The sequence below is a fragment of the Lipophrys pholis genome (assembly GCF_963383615.2).
Source record: "Lipophrys pholis genome assembly, chromosome: 12".
Classification (NCBI taxonomy): domain Eukaryota; kingdom Metazoa; phylum Chordata; class Actinopteri; order Blenniiformes; family Blenniidae; genus Lipophrys; species Lipophrys pholis.
In genome coordinates, this window is record NC_137641.1 from 29,484,074 (window position 1) to 29,501,432 (window position 17,359).

General features: G+C 43.4%; 3 protein-coding genes across 5 annotated transcripts in view; 2 read left to right on the plus strand and 1 right to left on the minus strand.

The window, feature by feature from the left end:
* The first annotated feature begins 437 nt into the window (after positions 1-437).
* On the plus strand, positions 438-5,867 carry ppiab (peptidylprolyl isomerase Ab (cyclophilin A)). The gene is made up of 5 exons (XM_080477448.1): positions 438-624; positions 2,002-2,032; positions 3,911-3,999; positions 4,116-4,288; positions 5,528-5,867. The coding sequence occupies exons 1-5, from the start codon at positions 556-558 to the stop codon at positions 5,661-5,663; spliced, it is 498 nt and encodes a 165-aa protein (XP_080333574.1). The 5' UTR covers positions 438-555; the 3' UTR covers positions 5,664-5,867.
* Positions 5,868-10,493: 4,626 nt separating this feature from the next.
* dusp26 (dual specificity phosphatase 26) lies at positions 10,494-11,877 on the minus strand (the record flags this gene model as incomplete). Its single annotated transcript, XM_080477286.1, has 3 exons — positions 10,494-10,705; positions 10,848-11,059; positions 11,699-11,877. 3 exons carry the CDS (start codon positions 11,875-11,877, stop codon positions 10,494-10,496), a joined length of 603 nt encoding a protein of 200 aa, XP_080333412.1.
* Positions 11,878-13,533: 1,656 nt separating this feature from the next.
* ddx56 (DEAD (Asp-Glu-Ala-Asp) box helicase 56) overlaps positions 13,534-17,359 on the plus strand; it is an 8,534-nt gene continuing 4,708 nt past the window's right edge. The window contains exons 1-6 of one of the 3 annotated variants that reach the window (XM_080476459.1): positions 13,534-13,615; positions 14,866-15,027; positions 15,108-15,262; positions 15,901-16,071; positions 16,179-16,269; positions 17,134-17,359. The exon at positions 17,134-17,359 is cut by the window's right edge and continues 16 nt beyond it. In XM_080476459.1, coding sequence (XP_080332585.1) covers positions 13,559-13,615; positions 14,866-15,027; positions 15,108-15,262; positions 15,901-16,071; positions 16,179-16,269; positions 17,134-17,359 — 862 coding nt within the window. In that variant the 5' untranslated portion in view covers positions 13,534-13,558. Of the gene's footprint in view, positions 13,616-14,865; positions 15,028-15,071; positions 15,263-15,900; positions 16,072-16,178; positions 16,270-17,133 lie in introns of all 3 variants that reach the window. The other 2 variants (XM_080476460.1, XM_080476461.1) reach the window with 2 other exon arrangements.

Here is a 17,359-nt window from a genome sequence, read left to right on the forward strand (position 1 = left end):
GTTTACATGTTTTAACAAGCAAACGTGGGATTTCCAGGCGACCACTCCTTTAATACACGGTAAAACAGTCGTCTAAAGGTTTGTGGGTAAAGAGTACTCTGTACCCAGGAAGGTACTATGTGAAGAGTACAGGTCGTCGTCTATATTTTGTGTTCCCAGGACAGACTAACTGGTTCAAACGTGTTGTTTTGGTGCAGCTTTCAGTCTTTAAACGCAGGAAATGTTCCGCAGCAACACGGTCCGTGTTTTAGTTTCCCCTGATTGAGATTCACGACTTTAATCGACCCGGTTTCCTCCCTCACTGCGCCTCCTGATCTGGTTGCCATGGAGATATCCTGCCCCGCCCCGCCTTCACTGCCATTGGTGCACTTCCGGAGCCTCGCAGAAAGTGCTGCGGCTGTGATTGGCTGCCGCCGCTCTGACGTCACGGTGCCTGATATAAAAACAGAGGTGGCCGGAGGGAGCGACGCGCTGCAGGTCCGCTGTTTCTCTCAAACTGCGTGTTTTTTTTTCTTCTCCTCACAAAGTGGTTTTCTTTCCTTCCTCCGCGGGAACATGGGAAACCCCCGAGTTTTCTTCGACATGACTGTGGACGGCGCCAACGCCGGCAGGATTGTGATGGAGGTAAGAAAAATCTCCTTTTTTCCCCAATAAATGTCTCAATTAGGCTTTAAAATCTCCCCTTTCTGCGGGTTTAATTCATTTTCAGCGGGTTTTTTTATGCCCTGCAGCTTTAATAGACGTGCTTTGGTGCATCAAGTCCTCTCGTGCAGCTTTGCGGCTTCAGCTCCATCTTTTATTATTATTATAAACCTTCATTACTAAGATAAGTGAGTTAGAGCTGATAAGAGCAATTTAAATGCTCAAATAAATCCTATAAAAATAATCATCCTCCGCACAGCTGGGAACGCCCATCATCATCATCATCATCATCATCATCATCATCATCCTCATCATCATCATCACAGCACTGCAGGGTTCTGCAGGCTGTAAATCTCTGCACATTTTTCCTTTATTGCATATATGAGCACATTAACAGTTGGCTGATAATATGTCAGCATATATGCCTTTATCACACATAATGTGTATAAAAGCAACTGAACTAATTTCTCTAATTTCTTGCTTTTTGTTGCCCTGAGTGACTGCAAACTTCATTTTTGATTGTTTATCTGCAGCTGCTGGGAGGAAATAAGACAATTAAAATAAGAAAATAGTCAAAACATGTATTTTCTCCCCTGAATCTGTTTATTGGTATTTTCTACAGACAGTTACGTACAATTTAAGAATGAACACATAACCAAGGGAGGAAGAAAAGGGAAATATAAGGAGAGAAAGTCTTAAAGGTAATACTAGCACCTAAAAGGAAAGAAAAAAAAAGGTGAATAAATTAAAGAATTATGAAAATAAAGGTGTATAACAGGTGCAGTCGGTGAGTGTCAGTAAATCACTGATCATGTCTTATAAAAACATTTTTTTTTGGTGTATATATTTATTTCAAACATTAAAAAAAAAAGAAAATTACAAAATTTTAAGAAAATGATATGTTGGTGCTCATGCCTAGAGAAGAAAGAAAAATGGTAATTAAATACAACATTAATATTATTACTCGGCACAACAAGCACAATAACAATATTAATAATCAATAATGACTCCAATAACAATACTAGTGTATACTTAGGTCTTTGAAAAGAAATATCTATTATCTCCTAATTATCTGCTTTAATTATTAAAATAATCCAAGTGAGCCATTGTTTATTCTCCTAATTCCTTCTAGTTCTATTGAATTAATTGTCAGAGTGTCGGGGCCGATGGAGTCCTGCCCAAAGAGCACAGCCTCAGCATTCGCTTCAATAAGTTTCCCCAGAAAACTGGAACTAGATGGAGAAATATCTATTATATTACTGTGGATGAAGTTGCATCTTTTCTTGCGCCATGTCAATATTCCCTGATGTGTTTTTTTTTTTTTTTTTTCCTACACTGATTAAATCCTCTGTTTGGCAGCTCCGGGCGGATGTGGTGCCAAAGACTGCAGGTAGGTAAGCTCCACAAATCAAATCAATAAATAGAAGGGGAGGCGGCGGCCAAATCTATTTTTTCCCCCTCTGCACACACCCAGAGTGGATTTATGTTGATGATGGGGGGAAATATGCGTCCCCGTTAATCCCCGGCAGTGTTTTCGTTCTAAATATGGGTGGAGGCTGCAGAGTGTGAACACTGATTCAGTCGACTCCGGTCGCTCATGTTCTAGACGACGTAGGACCGGTGGAGCTTCTGTCTCAGAGTTATTGTTCGTGATCTGACCTATTTACGCTCCCCTGCATCGCAGGAGGAACATTTGCAGGATCTAAAGTGGGGTTTTCCCTCGGAGCCCAGACAGTATCATGAGAGGCAGCGAGTGGCGTTTAATTATTTATCCAGGAGGTAAATATGACTTTTTGCTCCCTGCGGGGGATCAGGCGAGGCAGGGCGTGACCTCAGAGATGATACTGCAGAAAAGAAGGTGTATACACCAGGAAGAACTCCTCAAAAGTCTTCATGACAGGACGCCAAATCTTAGATTTCTGACACAAACTACATACAAAAGGATATTTAATGACCTTAAAGAAACAAGAAAAGAACCATGAATAGATAAGAGAGGATCCACATATTAAAAAAAAAACTATAAATGTCCAAAACAACCAAAAGAAAATGCAAAATGAACCAATAATGACAAAACTAAAAAGTCAAAATTATGAAAAACAACCACAACACATTGTGTTCAGTTTAATTGTTTTAATTCTCCGGCTACGAGACGGTCAGAAAGCAAAATAACCACAAACACATTCATTAGAAAAAACACGGAAAAGATGGAAAACGACACCAAAACTTGTAAAACAACCACAAAAATACACAAAGGTCCATATAAGACATCCACTGCAAGAGGCAAAACGGTAAAAAAAACATTAAACAAATAAAACCATAGAGAGACGAGACAAACACGACTAAATCCAGCTTCAGCGCAACTTTATAAACATCTAAACAAATGGAAAATACCAAACGACGATTAAATACGGATGATGCAGAAGAACCACATGGAAGCAAACTTCATAGAAACAAGGACGCAAAACAACCCCAAGAAATGGAAAAAGTAAAGGATGGAAACAACAAAATCAAATCATAAAAAAAATACGCAAATAACCATAAAATAATGCAAACAACATTCAAACCTCTGTGAATGATACAAAACAACCCTGAGACATCAATAAGATGTAAACAATAAAACGACCCAAACAAAAGGCGAACTGACGCAATGAACAAACATCATCAAAACCAGAAAAGATGAAAACAAATATAAAACAACTTTACAATCATGTAAACGACAATCAAACGAGGAGAAATGATTCAAAAACAACCACAGGAAATAACAAACTGAAATTAAACTACAACACGAGGATGCGATTCAACACCAAGTAAAGGATGTAAATGACAAAGCAAATCAGGAATTGATGCAAACATTGACAACAAACAACAAAACAACAAAAAATATGCAACAAAACAACCATAAAATGATCAAAACATGAACAAAACAACAAAAAAAGAAGCGAACAACAACGTGAAATGATGCAAAACAAGTACATAAAGATGCAAATTACTTCATAAGAAACACAAAAGGATGCAGAACAAGAAGAATCGGATCGCGACGTGTCGACAGATAAAAATAAGAATAAAACTCCACCAGCTAAAACAAACAAATCACCACAATAAAAAGCAAACGGAGACAAAACCACCACTGAGAAAAACCACTGGAATTCCAAGTGGAACCGATGGTTTTGGCTCTCGGCCAAGAATGAATCCCCGTCAGTAGAATGTCGTTAAAATGGAAAAGTTCTGTCCGTTTCTAATCGTCGGTTCTGATTTGGGTGTTTGACAGAGAACTTCCGGGCGCTGTGCACCGGTGAGAAAGGCTTCGGCTACAAAGGTTCCACGTTCCACCGCATCATCCCCAAGTTCATGTGTCAGGTACGGAGGAGCCGCCGCCGCCACCGCCGCCCCGATACCGCTCTGCCTGTTCCCTTCTTCAGTCTCTCTCTCTCTCTCTCTCTCTCTCTCTCTCCCTCTCTCTCTCTCTCTCTCAGGGCGGCGACTTCACCAACCACAACGGGACCGGCGGTAAATCCATCTACGGAGAGAAGTTCCCCGACGAGAACTTCCAGCTGAAGCACACCGGCATGGGGACTCTGTCCATGGCCAACGCCGGACCCAACACCAACGGCTCGCAGTTCTTCATCTGCACGGCCAACACCGACTGGTGAGCGCCCCCCGGAGGCAGCGTCCGGCACAGCAACTTAGTGGAGCAGACGGACGAGTGGATCCGCAAAACTTTCTTCACTTCCTGGTGGGGGGGGGGGGGTCAGCTTACACCACAACGATACTCGGATCCACTGCATCCCCTTCTTCTGTTCATACGATAAACAAACATGGCGGCGCCCATAGCGGCGTGACTCCAAGTCCATATTCTATTTTTATCGTCCATATCGGTAGTTTGATACCGGAGATTCTCCCCTGATAGCATCTGATTCTTCGTCAGTCCGTAGGGATGTCGGCTTCTCTCCATTTTCTTCACCTTATAGCGTTTTGTTCTCTGCACACGTCTGTGTGGTTCCATTACTAAAACAGCGCCCTCCCGTGGCCCAGCAGACTAACTACATTATTGCCAGTTTGTCTGCCGCTGCAGTGGAAATGCAACATTTTTCTTTCTCGGATTAGGTGTTGCCCCATGTTGCCCCATGTTGCCCCGTTTACACGACGTCGACGTTTCAAGTGGAAACGTATTTTTGTGTTTTGGTTTTAAAAAAAAACGGCAACGTTTTGAAAAGGCTGCCCCCCCCCCCCCCGCCCCGCCCCCCCGCGCCAGAACAGCGCCAAAAGTTTGAACCTGAAAAAAACAGGATCTGAAAGTGAAAGAAAATTTTCAAGGTGGAAAAAAAAAAAAATCTAAAACCAAAAACAGGATTTGAATGTGAATCAAAGTCAAAAGAATTCCAGAGTGGAATCAAAATTATATTTAATTTGAAAAAACTTTTCATGCTCTTATTACATCTTTTCTTGAACATTCGGTTTCAAATAAAAAAAAATTTCAATCACTTTTTTTTTTTTCAACTGTTTACTTCCACATATATACATAGAAATGTGTGTTTACAGCTTGTTGATTGTAGTTATTTATACATTTTGAGAAATCATCACAAGAAAAAGAAAAATGAATAAAGTTTTATTTATTTCAATTTATTTTTATGGAAATTTTTTTTAATTTTATTCAAAGAAATTAAGTATAATCTATCAAAACTAAATCTAATGAAAGTGAATCAACATATCAAGATGTAATGAATAAAAATATAATATACAAAACATAAAGAAACGTCTCACAAGTGCTCAGTTGAATAAGATGAGTTGTTTTATTTTGTTTTCCGTTAAAGTGTCTCATCGTATAAAAAACTTCTCCAAACTTGAGTTGTAACGTCTGCAACCTGTCCCACGCCGCCCCCTGCAGGCTGAACGGGAAACACGTGGTGTTCGGCTCGGTGGTGGAGGGAATCGACATCATCAAGGCGGTGGAGAAGCACGGCACCAAGAGCGGGACGCCCAAAGCCAAGGTGGTGGTCGCGGACTGCGGCGAGCTCAAATGAAACCGCTTCGTCGGTAGAATTCAACCAACCAGCAGCGTCAGTAGGAAACACCACCCACCCCACCCACCCCACCCACCCCACCCCTCCCCACCCCTCCCCACCCCCACCCCCCCCAAACCTGTCTGTAATATTTTCTACCTTCTTCTCCATCCTTTCTTTCTGGGCCACATTTGTTACCAAAACCTGAATAAACGATAACGATGTAAATAAAAGTGGTTCGTATGTTTGTTTATTCCTCAGATTCATATTTTTATCATTTCATTCATATTTGTTTTTAACTATAGTGCATCATATTTGTATTATTGTTTATTATCACATCATTAAATCTTTTATTAAATCTACTTAATAGTCAATTTCTCACCTTTTCATAGCCACTGTTTTCATTATGTAGTGTTTTGTTTTTTACAGTATATTATATATATATACATACACACACACACCCTTATATGGTACATTTATTTTACATTATGTATTTCTTTTGTATCATATTGTATATTTAAATGAAATATATTTTATATTTAATTATACATGATTTAAATATCTATTACGTTTCCTAAAAATTTTGTTTTACATAACATTTTGTTTATAATATATGTGTATATAAGATATAATATATTAATATATGTTATTCATTATCAAGCAATTTTTTTGTATTATATTTCTCAACATTTCTATTTATTATGTATATTTCCTGATAATATCGACTCGTTACATTAACTTGGATTCTAGTTTCATAATGTCAAGTTGTATATTTTGAACTATATTTAATTTTATATTCATGCATCATTTTCGAGGAAAGTAATGTAGAAGGCCATTTAATGCTCCATCATCATCATCATCATCATCATCGTCATCATCATCGTCACCATGACTACCAATTTACCAGTTTCTATAATTTACCAGTAGAAGTTTGAGTATTTATCCAGATATCAATTATACAGATATGCATTAACAAAGGAGGTTATAGGTTCTGTTGGAGAATAAAAAAGACAGAATATTGAAAAGACATAATATCAATGATGAATTCACTCGTTCAGTAGAAACCAGAGCCGAGAGAGGATGTATATATATTTTATTTTATTTCCCAGAAAGTACAGAATTTATCAAAACAAGGTCATCAATGCTCAGTGTTTTTATTTATTTCTTTATTTTTTTTCCACGATAAAAAGATAAAACGTCTAAAAACCAAGTGGAAGTGCACAGATTAAGGCATCAACATCTCCTCTGCCGGTTCTCCTCCTTCGGTGAAGCTCGGAGAGACAAATACAAAAAGGAACCCAAATCAAGTGAAGTTCTCCGATGGAAGAGATTGAACGAATCCAGACTGACGACCAATCACAGCACGGGACAGAAAGGAAACCACAAAGATACCGAAAGAACAGTACAGATTTAATCCAGCGAAGGTGGGGAAGGTGAACCCGCCCCGTCACACAAACAATATCGCTCAATCGTGGTGCGTTCCATTTGTCCTCGGAACTCGGTAATTCCGCCCAAAACGATCCTTGAATGACGCTGTCCCACCTGAGGTTGGAACCCCGACTCGTTTTCTGAGATATAAGAAGGAAGTTCCTGAAGAACTTCCTGCTTGAGGTTGGAGTTGGCCACACCCCCTCTCAAATCGGGAAGTCTGATTGGTTCTACAAAATCTAGAAGTTCCACCTCCCTTGTCAAATTCCCAGTTTCTTCTCAGAAGTCAGAAGTAGATATCTCTAAAGCCCCGCCCCCTTTTGTGGTCAGAATTGCGAGTTCTTTTCTGAAGTGCAGTACAGACGTTCTACAAGCCGTAACGTTGGGGAAAAAAATGATTTCCGGAGTTTAGGATCAGAAGTTTGAAAAGAAAAATCCAAACAATCGAGGTGGGAATTCCCAGTAGTTTTCAGCGTTGCATAGAGTAAGTTTTAGTAGCTCTTCCCTCTAAAGTTGAAATTTCAAGGTGTTTTTTCAGACAGAACCGAAGTTCTATCAGGGTAGAATCCTGAGTTGTTTTCAAAGGTGTGCGCCCCCTGGTGGTTGTAACACCAAGTTGTTTCCTGGTTTGAAACCAGTGTTTTCTTGACAGTCGGAACTCTGCATTGTTTACAAAGGAAGTTCCGTAAGCCCCGCCCCCCTACGACTGGAGTTTTTCCTCCAGTTAGTTCTAAAAAGTTACAATCCTGAGTTGTTTTCTGAGGTGTTGTTTTTAAAGACGTTCTGTAAACTCCGCCCCCTTGTTGGAGTTCGGACTTGTTTTTGGAGATTTGGAGAAGAACGATCGCCCCCCCTGGTGGTTGGTTTCCTGAGTTTTCCGAGTTAGTTCTCAAAGCCCCGCCCCTTTGAAGTTGGAAATTCAAACTGCTTTGCGACCTCAACCAACCAACGTTTTCATTTCTGCTCAGAACGAGTTCGCTCAACTGTGCAGTTATCCAACTTGCGTTGTTGTAATTAACCGGAACGCTACAACTTGGGAGAAAATGACATCATTCCGAGTTCGGAGGAAAATGGAACACAGCATCTTTTTGTTCCCGTCAAGATAAACTGTAAACATGGACGACACCGCAGCTCCCCCAGGAATAGAGCCAAAATGACTGGTTCGCCCCCTAGTGGTCGATTCTTATAATCCCTGAAGTTCATTATTAATCATTTTTTAAAAGAAACTTTAACTTCTTAATTTTCGGTCCATAGTTTCAGATTGTGACTGAAAGTTAGCCTCATCTGGTATTTTGTCTTCTTTACGTTGTTTATAAACGTAATGGCGTCCGCTGCAGCGCCGTTTTGGTCCCTAAATCGTTCCACACCCGATGCTAACAAACCGTTCGTAAACGTCTCGTCGGCGCGCAGATTGTTTGTTTTTCAAATTTTTCTTTCCAATACGACAATTCAAAATAACCGCTTGACATTCTCTGACATACACTTCCTGTCAGGAGCGGAAAAATCCTTCAACGTTAAAAAAAAAAAAGATAATTACGAATTGTTAGCATGCCTGGCTAGCTACAAATAATCGCTTGTAAAGCTAAAGAGCTTCATCTTGCTACATCGCCAGTTTCATTAATACAGAAACAAACAATTCATGTTCAAAATACTCTGGACAAAATACTGCAGTGAAATAAAGACGTGAAATGTCCCGAAAGATATTTCATAGTTTTTCTCAAAATTTCAAATTCAACTTTTGTTATTGTTATTTACTGTTCAAACTTTGGTCTCAAATGGACAAATGGAGCTCAACGTTCCCTTCTACTAGCAGGTCCTATGCTAAGCTAATTAGCACCGAGCTAACACAGAAAGACACGACGGTAACTCTCTTCAGGAATGGACTTAAGTATATTTCAGACGACTGGAAACTGTTAGAACCTCCACAAACTGTACAAATCCACTTTTTGTTATGTACATTTACCCCGCCCCCACCCCCCACCCCCCACCCTATTGAAACAGCACAGACGAAGACCACAACTCACGTGTTCCAAACAAAATACTTGAGGTAATCATTATTAATAACACTCAGGGGAAAGTATTTAAAAAGCTGGTTTGGATTTATCCTCCACTGGGTTTTTTTTGTTGTTTTTTTAAACACGAGCCTCGCGAGCGTCGACTTTTTTTAACGACCGGCGTCGTGGCTTTAAAGCGTCGCCCACGCTCCCGTCGCCCAGGCAGTTGGTAGCTTTTGCAATGGCACATTCGTGGTATTACCTCCCACACTGCAGGTGTACTCTGAATACTGGTGGTGCTGGCGTATTGAACCGTCGCTCTGCTAACAGTCACTGTGGAGATGAAGTCTAGACTGAGAACACCGCACGAGGAACATCCAAGAAGTGAAGGGACTACGACTGCTTGGAATACACCGATTCAATACCCACAGTACTGCGTGTGAGGGTTTCACCATAACTGCACGGACTGTGGCGGTACTGGAGGCTACATCGCTGAGCTGGTTGGAACCTGGGCTACTCACTACAGGACGAGCTGTTCAGGGCACTTAAAGGATGTGAGAAGTCCGTCTTGAGGGGAAGACCTGCAGCAGCGCGGGCTACAGGGGGCGCCACTGAGGAACCAGTCCTTCCAAATGAAATCAGCACGTTTCCGCCTCGTTTTCCCGTCAAACTACCAGGAATTGATGGTTTTGTACAGGAACTAGTGTCCTTTCAGATTCTCTGCTTTTAAAGACTTAAAAACTTCGTGTCTTGTTATCTGATTCTTGTATGATTTGCTAAAGTGGGTGTGTCTTGTTTTAAAGTGGGCGTGTTCCAGATATAAGTGGGTGTGGTCTATTAGAGTGGGTGTGTCTTGTTGAGTGTGTCTTGTTACAAAGTGGGTGTGTCTTGCTGTGAAGTGGGTGTGTCTTGTAGAGTGGATGTGTCTTTTAGAGTGTGTTCTGTTGTCGAGTGGGTGTGTCTTATAACCGAGTGGGCGTGTCTTGTTGTAGAGTGGGCGTGTCTTGCTGTAAAGTGGGCGTGGACCAGTCAGAAATTGGTAGTTGAAGTAATGTGGGCAAAGTTAGACTCTGTGGAGGTATCGCTTAGCACAGTGGGCGTGTCTGTATGCGAGTGGGCGTGTCTGTAGCTGCGTGGGCGTGTCTGTATGCAAGTGGGCGTGTCTGTATGCGAGTGGGCGTGTCTGTAGACGAGTGGGCGTGTCTGTAGACGAGTGGGCGTGTGCACATGAGGACTCGTCTTGGCTGATTTGGTGTGTTGCTGCTACTGTTACCAGTTGAGCTCCAGAATGTTTCCTCATGCTGCTTCAGAAGCCGACGGACTGATCAGGTAAGATCGAAACAGGAAGAATCCGCCGGACGCTCCTCTCTTGGTCCCTCTGGCGCCCCCTCCCCCCCCCCTCCCCCCCCGGTGTCCCCCCGGTGCTACCTCAGCTCTGGGGCGACGCCTTGCGGCTCTCCCTGAGGATGCCGTCCAGGCCGTTGAGCTGACGGAGGAAGCCCCGGTTGGGGATGACGCCTCGGTGGTCCTTGACCGTCTTGATGGCGTCAACCAGCGTCAGGTTCTGTCTGATCATCAGGTAGGCCAGAACCAGTGTGGCCGAGCGGCTCACCCCCACCGTGCAGTGGACCAGCACCTTCCCTGGAACCACAGTGAGAACCGGTGTCAAGAACTCCAATGGCCATAGAGGAACCGTCGAGGAACTATGTGTGTGTAACCACGGTTCCTCTGCGGTTCCACGACGGTTCCTCTGTGGCCGTGTGGGTTCCTGACACACACTGACCTCCGCTGACCAGGGCTTTGTGGATGAACTCGGCGGCGGGGTAGAAGTTGACGCTCATGTCGAAGGTCGGGGAGTCGTGGGCCTCGATGCCGTGGTAGGTGATGTTCATCCCGGCGTAGTACTCTGCTCCACCGCGCCACTTGCTCTGCGCACAGTTCAGGATGTGCGTGATGCCCAGCTTGGCGAGCTCCCGGCGGTCCGATGCCATGTCTCTGATGGATGGACAAAACGAAAAACTTGTTAAAAAAAAAAACATCATGAAATCTTCCGACTTTAACACTTCAAGCTCGACGGAAAAACACGTTCCAGGTGAAAACGTGTTGATTTTGCATTTTCGTTTCAGGAAAGTTTCCCCTTCACACTGAAACAGGCAGAAACACTGAAAACAGGCGACAAGTGGGCACTATGACATGCAGTAGCGGAACTTTAAAAAGAAAAATGTCTCCCCCTTTTCCACACAGACGGAATCTGAGCATTTTCAAAAAGTTCCACCAAGAGTACCATTTTTTATTTTTATTTTTTTTTCGTTTACAGTCTCTGACCACCAAAACACAACGGAAGTTTTCCATCTTCACTTAAAAAAGGAGGTACAAACGGCCTGAAATCCACTTTTTTTCTTTTTTGTTAATTCATCAGAAATCCCCATCACTGCCGACACACCTGGATCAAATATCAAATCTAAAACTGTTCCCAGGGGATGTTTTAGCAGATTTGAGCCTGAGGTGTCCCCAGGGTGCCCCGGGTCTGGAGCTCGTGCCCGTGGGCATGGGAACAGTTGCTGGTTGAACTCCCGGACGTGAAGCGGCTGGGGAGGAGGGAGGGGGGGGGGGGGTGTGAAGGTAAACACTCACTGATCTCCGATGTAGAGCCGCGGCCACACTTCGTCCGCGTGGTTACACGCCGTCTTGCCGGTGCACAGCAGCCGCTCGAGCTCCGACACGCTGAGCGTCGGGGAGGCGCGCTCCGGGTCCCTCCTGCTGGGAGACCTGGAGCTGCTCCTGGACCGGGAGAACCGGGACATGAACGCCATCTGCCCTGGAATAACAACAATATTCAATAATAATAATAATCAATAAAGAGAGAGAGAGAGAGAGAGAAATCCTTTCATTTCTGCTGAAGGATCCAACACTGGAATGTGTTTTTATTATTTATGAGGATGATGGAAGAGAATTTAACCTGTGGCTGTGCGGCTCAGACTGGATGTCTGTCTGTGTCCGAAGCTATAGATACCCCCCACCCCCACCCCCCCCCACCCCCACCCCCAACACACACACACACACACACACACACATCCACTCCCTACACAGCGCCCCCCTCCAGAAGCATCACATCTGTTTAATTTACCTGTGTGTTGTTAGAGTCTCAGCGGCTGAGCAGGACCAGCGGCTCCGCGGCCATGTTGACTCATTTATTGTAACGGGAGGATGGAGGAGGTGATGAGATGATGATGAGGATGAGGAGGAGGAAGGAGGAGGAAGAGGAGGAGGAGGAGACAGATGCTGCTGTTGCTGCTTCTCAGCATCCAGCACACATCTTCACCATCTTCTCAACCAGTCCCGCATCCGGAGGGTTTATTGTTTGATTCCGCCTCTAAAATAAAAATAAAAAAGCTTCTTCTTGTTCTTCCTCTTCTTCTTCCTCCCCCTCTTCTGCTGGGATGAAGATGCTTCTTTTAATATTTATTGTTCGTGAGGGACTGAGTCAGTATGTGGTCTTTGTCTCCATCTGCCGGTGAAGACGGGGATGAACTGCACTTTCTTTTTCATGTCTTTAGTTCAATTTTATTTCATCAAATAAAACACGATCATTTCAAAGTAGTTTTACAGAGAAAAACCAACAATTCCACGTGAGGAAGCAGAGGAGACTGTGGAAAAGAAAGAAAACTTAATTTTAACAGGAAGAAACCTGCAGAAACAAACTCAGAAGTAGAGAAAAAAAACTAATATTTTTTTAAAAACAACTTTTTGCAAAAAAAAATCTTTCAATCAAACTAACAAATAAACACATGTAGCTGTTATTTAAATGTTCATGATTAACGTAATCTAATTCCTGAAAGTGAGAAATAGCACCTTTGAGTAGGTTTCATAAACAAAACAACATGAAAAAAAAATGTAGACATTCAAAAACTATTTCAGAAAACTGAAATAACAACAGTGAAAAAAAACAAAACAACTTTGACGCATCCAACGTTTTTAATTTTACGTTCAATGTGTCTTTATCATCCTGTTTCTTTGACACGTTCACCGTCGACGGAAGCGTAGTTGTCATGGTAACACGTACTGAAGACGCGTTCAAACACATCTGTTTTTTTCTTTAAATGCAACGTTGTCGAAGTAAAATACATTTGTTTGTTCGTTGAATGGCAAAATAAATAGTATTCTCTGTTCTCTTAGCGGAACACTTTATGTTTTCCACCCAACTGCTAATGTTGTTAATGCTAAATTGTTCTCAAACCCTCGTGAAGACAACAGCCTTTTGTCAATCTTTGTCATTTAATGTCACGTCAAAAGATGTTATGAATTATCAATCATTGATGTTTTTCTACATTTAAATGCATTTCTCAACTTAAATAAATAGATTAATGCATTTTAAAATATGTATAACCTTTCTTTCAAGTAGTTGGTTTTTTTCCCGGCGGAACCTGAAGGCATCGTGACGTCGTAGTGACGTAGTATTCCTGCGCACAGACACACGCGTGGTGAGGAGCAAACATGGCTGCCGATAGGCTGCTGTTCCATGAGATGGGTCTCGACGACCGACTGTTAAAGGTAAAAAAAAGCATTTTTATTTCCATTAAACGTTCAACAAAGTGTGGGAGAGACTTCGAGCGTTTTATTCGAGAATATCAAACCCTTAGGAGTTTATAAAGTTGACTTAAATTGATGATTTAGCGCTGTCTGCTGGCTCGTGTTGTGCTCGTGTGTCCCAACTATTTTGATCTCCATGTTTCATTTACCTTCTTTTTTTTTTACCTCAGTTTATTTATTGTCCCAATCTTTATTCATCAGCTTCACCAATAAACCCCTCAGAGGAACTGACACCATCGTAATGTTTAAATTGAGTTGTGAGGAGATGTTATAGCAACATCTTTAATAATAAATACTTCATAACGTTATAAAATCTTGTTTATTTTCTCACTATCACTGATGGTATCAGATAAATAACAGGATTTAGTATTTTCACTTTGTCAGCAGTCTGGTGATGGTTTGAGATCTTTTATATTCAGTGTTTTAGCTTGTTTTGGACTGAGATTAAATTAAAACATTTTTTAACTCCCTTTCAACTGAGATTACACTATTTTGTGGCCTCATATAGGGGTATTCAGGTATTAGACTTTTTTTGTTTGTTTTAGCTCGTTTTGGACTGAGATTAGAGTAATTGTTTGACCCGTTTGGATCGAGATTGGACTATTTTTTGTAGTTTGATTTGGACTGAGATTAGACTTCTGTTTAATTTCAGTTGGACTGAGATTACATTATTTGATGGCCTCATTTTAAACTGATTGTGGAAAGTTTTAGATTTTTGTCCCTGTTTGGACTAAAGTTGTAGTATAACATTTGGTTTTTGGAGTTTTAATGGAGTGCAGAGGCACGTTTTTTTTTCCTTTTACTAAACGAACTACTATTATTTTTCTGTATGATTTTAAATAATTGTTTTCAGTACTTCCTACATGTGGGCTTATCTTCTTAATGTGTTTTACTTTAGCAGTTTGTGTAATTTAAGCTGAGTTGTTTATGAACATATCCATGGACTCATTCCCATTTCTTGTGTTTGAGAATTCTTGTCAATTTAATGTCGTGATCAAAAACTATTAGACTGATTAGATTTATTCTGGACACCTTTTCATTACGATGAAATTCAACACCACAGCTCTAAAACGAGGCTTAGTTTTCTTTGTAGTTTGTTGAAGTTTGGTTAACGTTGTTGTACGTCGTTTACTCGCGTTCTCACTCCAAACGTTGTGGCGTCACGGATGAGGGGCGTGTCTCACCCTCCTTGTTACCCCCCCCCCCCCCAGGCGGTGGCGGATCTGGGCTGGTCCCAGCCGACTCTGATCCAGGAGAAAGCCATCCCGCTGGCTCTGGACGGGAAAGACCTGCTGGCTCGAGCCCGAACCGGGTCGGGGAAGACGGCGGCCTACGCCATCCCCGTCATCCAGCGCATCCTGACCGCCAAACAGGTAGAAGCAAAATCATCGTGTGTTTTTTTCTTGCTGATATTTAGAATCCGGACTTGAGAGCCACCGTCTGTCCTCCTCAGAGCGTCGGAGAGCAGGACGTCAGAGCCCTGGTCCTGGTCCCGACTAAAGAACTGGGTCAGCAGGTCCAGAAGATGATCCGACAGCTGACGGCGTTCTGCTCCCGAGACGTCCGAGTGGCCGACGTCTCGGGAAAGGCCGACCTGTCGGCACAGAGGTCAGTGAGTCGCTCAGAGAGAGTCGGTGCAGGGAAAGAGGAAAGGCTGAGAGATTTTAGACGAAAACAAAGTGGTTGAAAAATGGCCGCTTAAAACCTCTTATAACCTCTCATAGCATCTCGTAGCCTCTGGTAGCATCTTGTAGCCTTTGGTAGCATCTCGTAGCCTCTGGTAGCATCTTGTAGCCTTTGGTAGCATCTCGTAGCCTCTGGTAGCATCTCGTAGCCTCTGGTAGCATCTCGTAGCCTCTGGTAGCATCTCGTAGCCTCTGGTAGCATCTCGTAGCCTGTGGTAGCATCTCGTAGCCTGTGGTAGCATCTTGTAGCCTCTGGTAGCATCTCGTAGCTTCTGGTAGCATCTCGTAGCCTTTGGTAGCATCTCGTAGCCTGTGGTAGCATCTCGTAGCCTGTGGTAGCATCTCATAGCCTCTGGTAGCATCTAGTAGCATCTCGTAGCCTCTGGTAGCATCTCGTAGCCTCTGGTAGCATCTTGTTACCTCTTGTAGCTGTTTTCTGCCCCTGGCAGCTCCTTGCTGCTCCTTGTAACCCCTCATAGTCTCTTGTAGCCCCCCACAGCCTCTCCTACCTTCCCCGTAGCTTCAGGATTTTTCCCTGATGTCCCGTGGTTTTGCTCGCAGGCCCATCCTGATGGAGAAGCCGGACGTGGTGGTGGGCACGCCGTCCCGCGTTCTGGCCCACCTGGTGGCCCAGAACCTGGTGCTGCACTCGTCCCTGGAGATGCTGGTGGTGGACGAGGCCGACCTGCTCTTCTCCTTCGGCTTCGAGGCCGACCTCAAGAACTCCCTGTGGTGAGAGCGGCGGCGCCGCCGCGTAGCAGGACGCCTCAGCCGGCGGGCCTCGGGTCTTCTCGCAGCTCTGAACAGTCGCTCCCGCGTTGTGTTTGATGTTCCTACAGCCACTTTCCCAAGATCTACCAGTCGTTCCTGATGTCGGCCACACTCGGCGAGGACGTTCAGGCCTTGAAGGAGCTGCTGCTGCACAACCCCGTGAGTAGAACACATCAGTTAGTGTCGCTCTAACTTACAGTGGAAAAAGTCATTCAGGGTTTTAGGAAGTGTGGCCTGAGAGTCACAGCGCCACCGTGTGGCTTCACAGACACGCTGCAGCATCTCAAGTGAAAAAACACTTTTTGTTTTTGCATTTTTGTTCAGAAAAGTTTCACATTTACGCCGGAGTGTTTTTGGAAAATATGTAGTCTTCATGTTGGTGCTGTCTGGGTTTCTTTTTTGTAATGAAAACACACACACACACACACACACACACACACACACACACACACACACACACACACACACACACACACACACACACACACACACACACACACACACACACACACACACACACACACACGTACGTGCAGAGAACAGTCCTGTATAAACATTAACACTGGTAGAGCACGGACATTCTAGTGGACAGACGGCCAAGTTGGATTGTTATTATGGTGACTTTCAAAATAAAACTACCAAATTGGATTGTTATTATGGAGACTGTCAAAATAAAACTACCAAGTTAGATTGTTATTATGGAGACTCAAAATAAAACTACCAAGTTAGATTGTTCTTCTGGAGACTGTCAAAATAAAAGTACCAAGTCCAGGAGTATATGAACTGGGAGTCGTGACACCACGGAGGAAAACTTTGCTCTGATTGGTTCTACTGAGCATGTGCAGAGGAACTAGTTACTGAGGCTGTGGTGTGCCTCCGCAGACGCACACATGCAGAATTAAACTGTAGATTCCTCTAAATAATGTGTAATAAAGTTAAAACGAGTTGGTGAAATGTGTTTATATTTTCCCCCTCTGACACTAACAGTACCCTCTTCCTCCTCCTCCTCCTCTTCCTCCCCAGGTGATCCTGAAGCTGCAGGGCTCTCAGCTGCCCGACAGCAGCCAGCTGCAGCAGTACAGCGTCCGCTGTGAGGAGGAGGACAAGTTCCTGCTCATCTACACGCTGCTGAAGCTCGGCCTGGTCCGCGGGAAGACGCTGCTGTTCGTTGGCGCCGTGGAGCGATGCTACCGGCTCAAGCTGTTCCTGGAACAGTTCGCCATCCCCGCCTGCGTCCTCAACTCGGAGC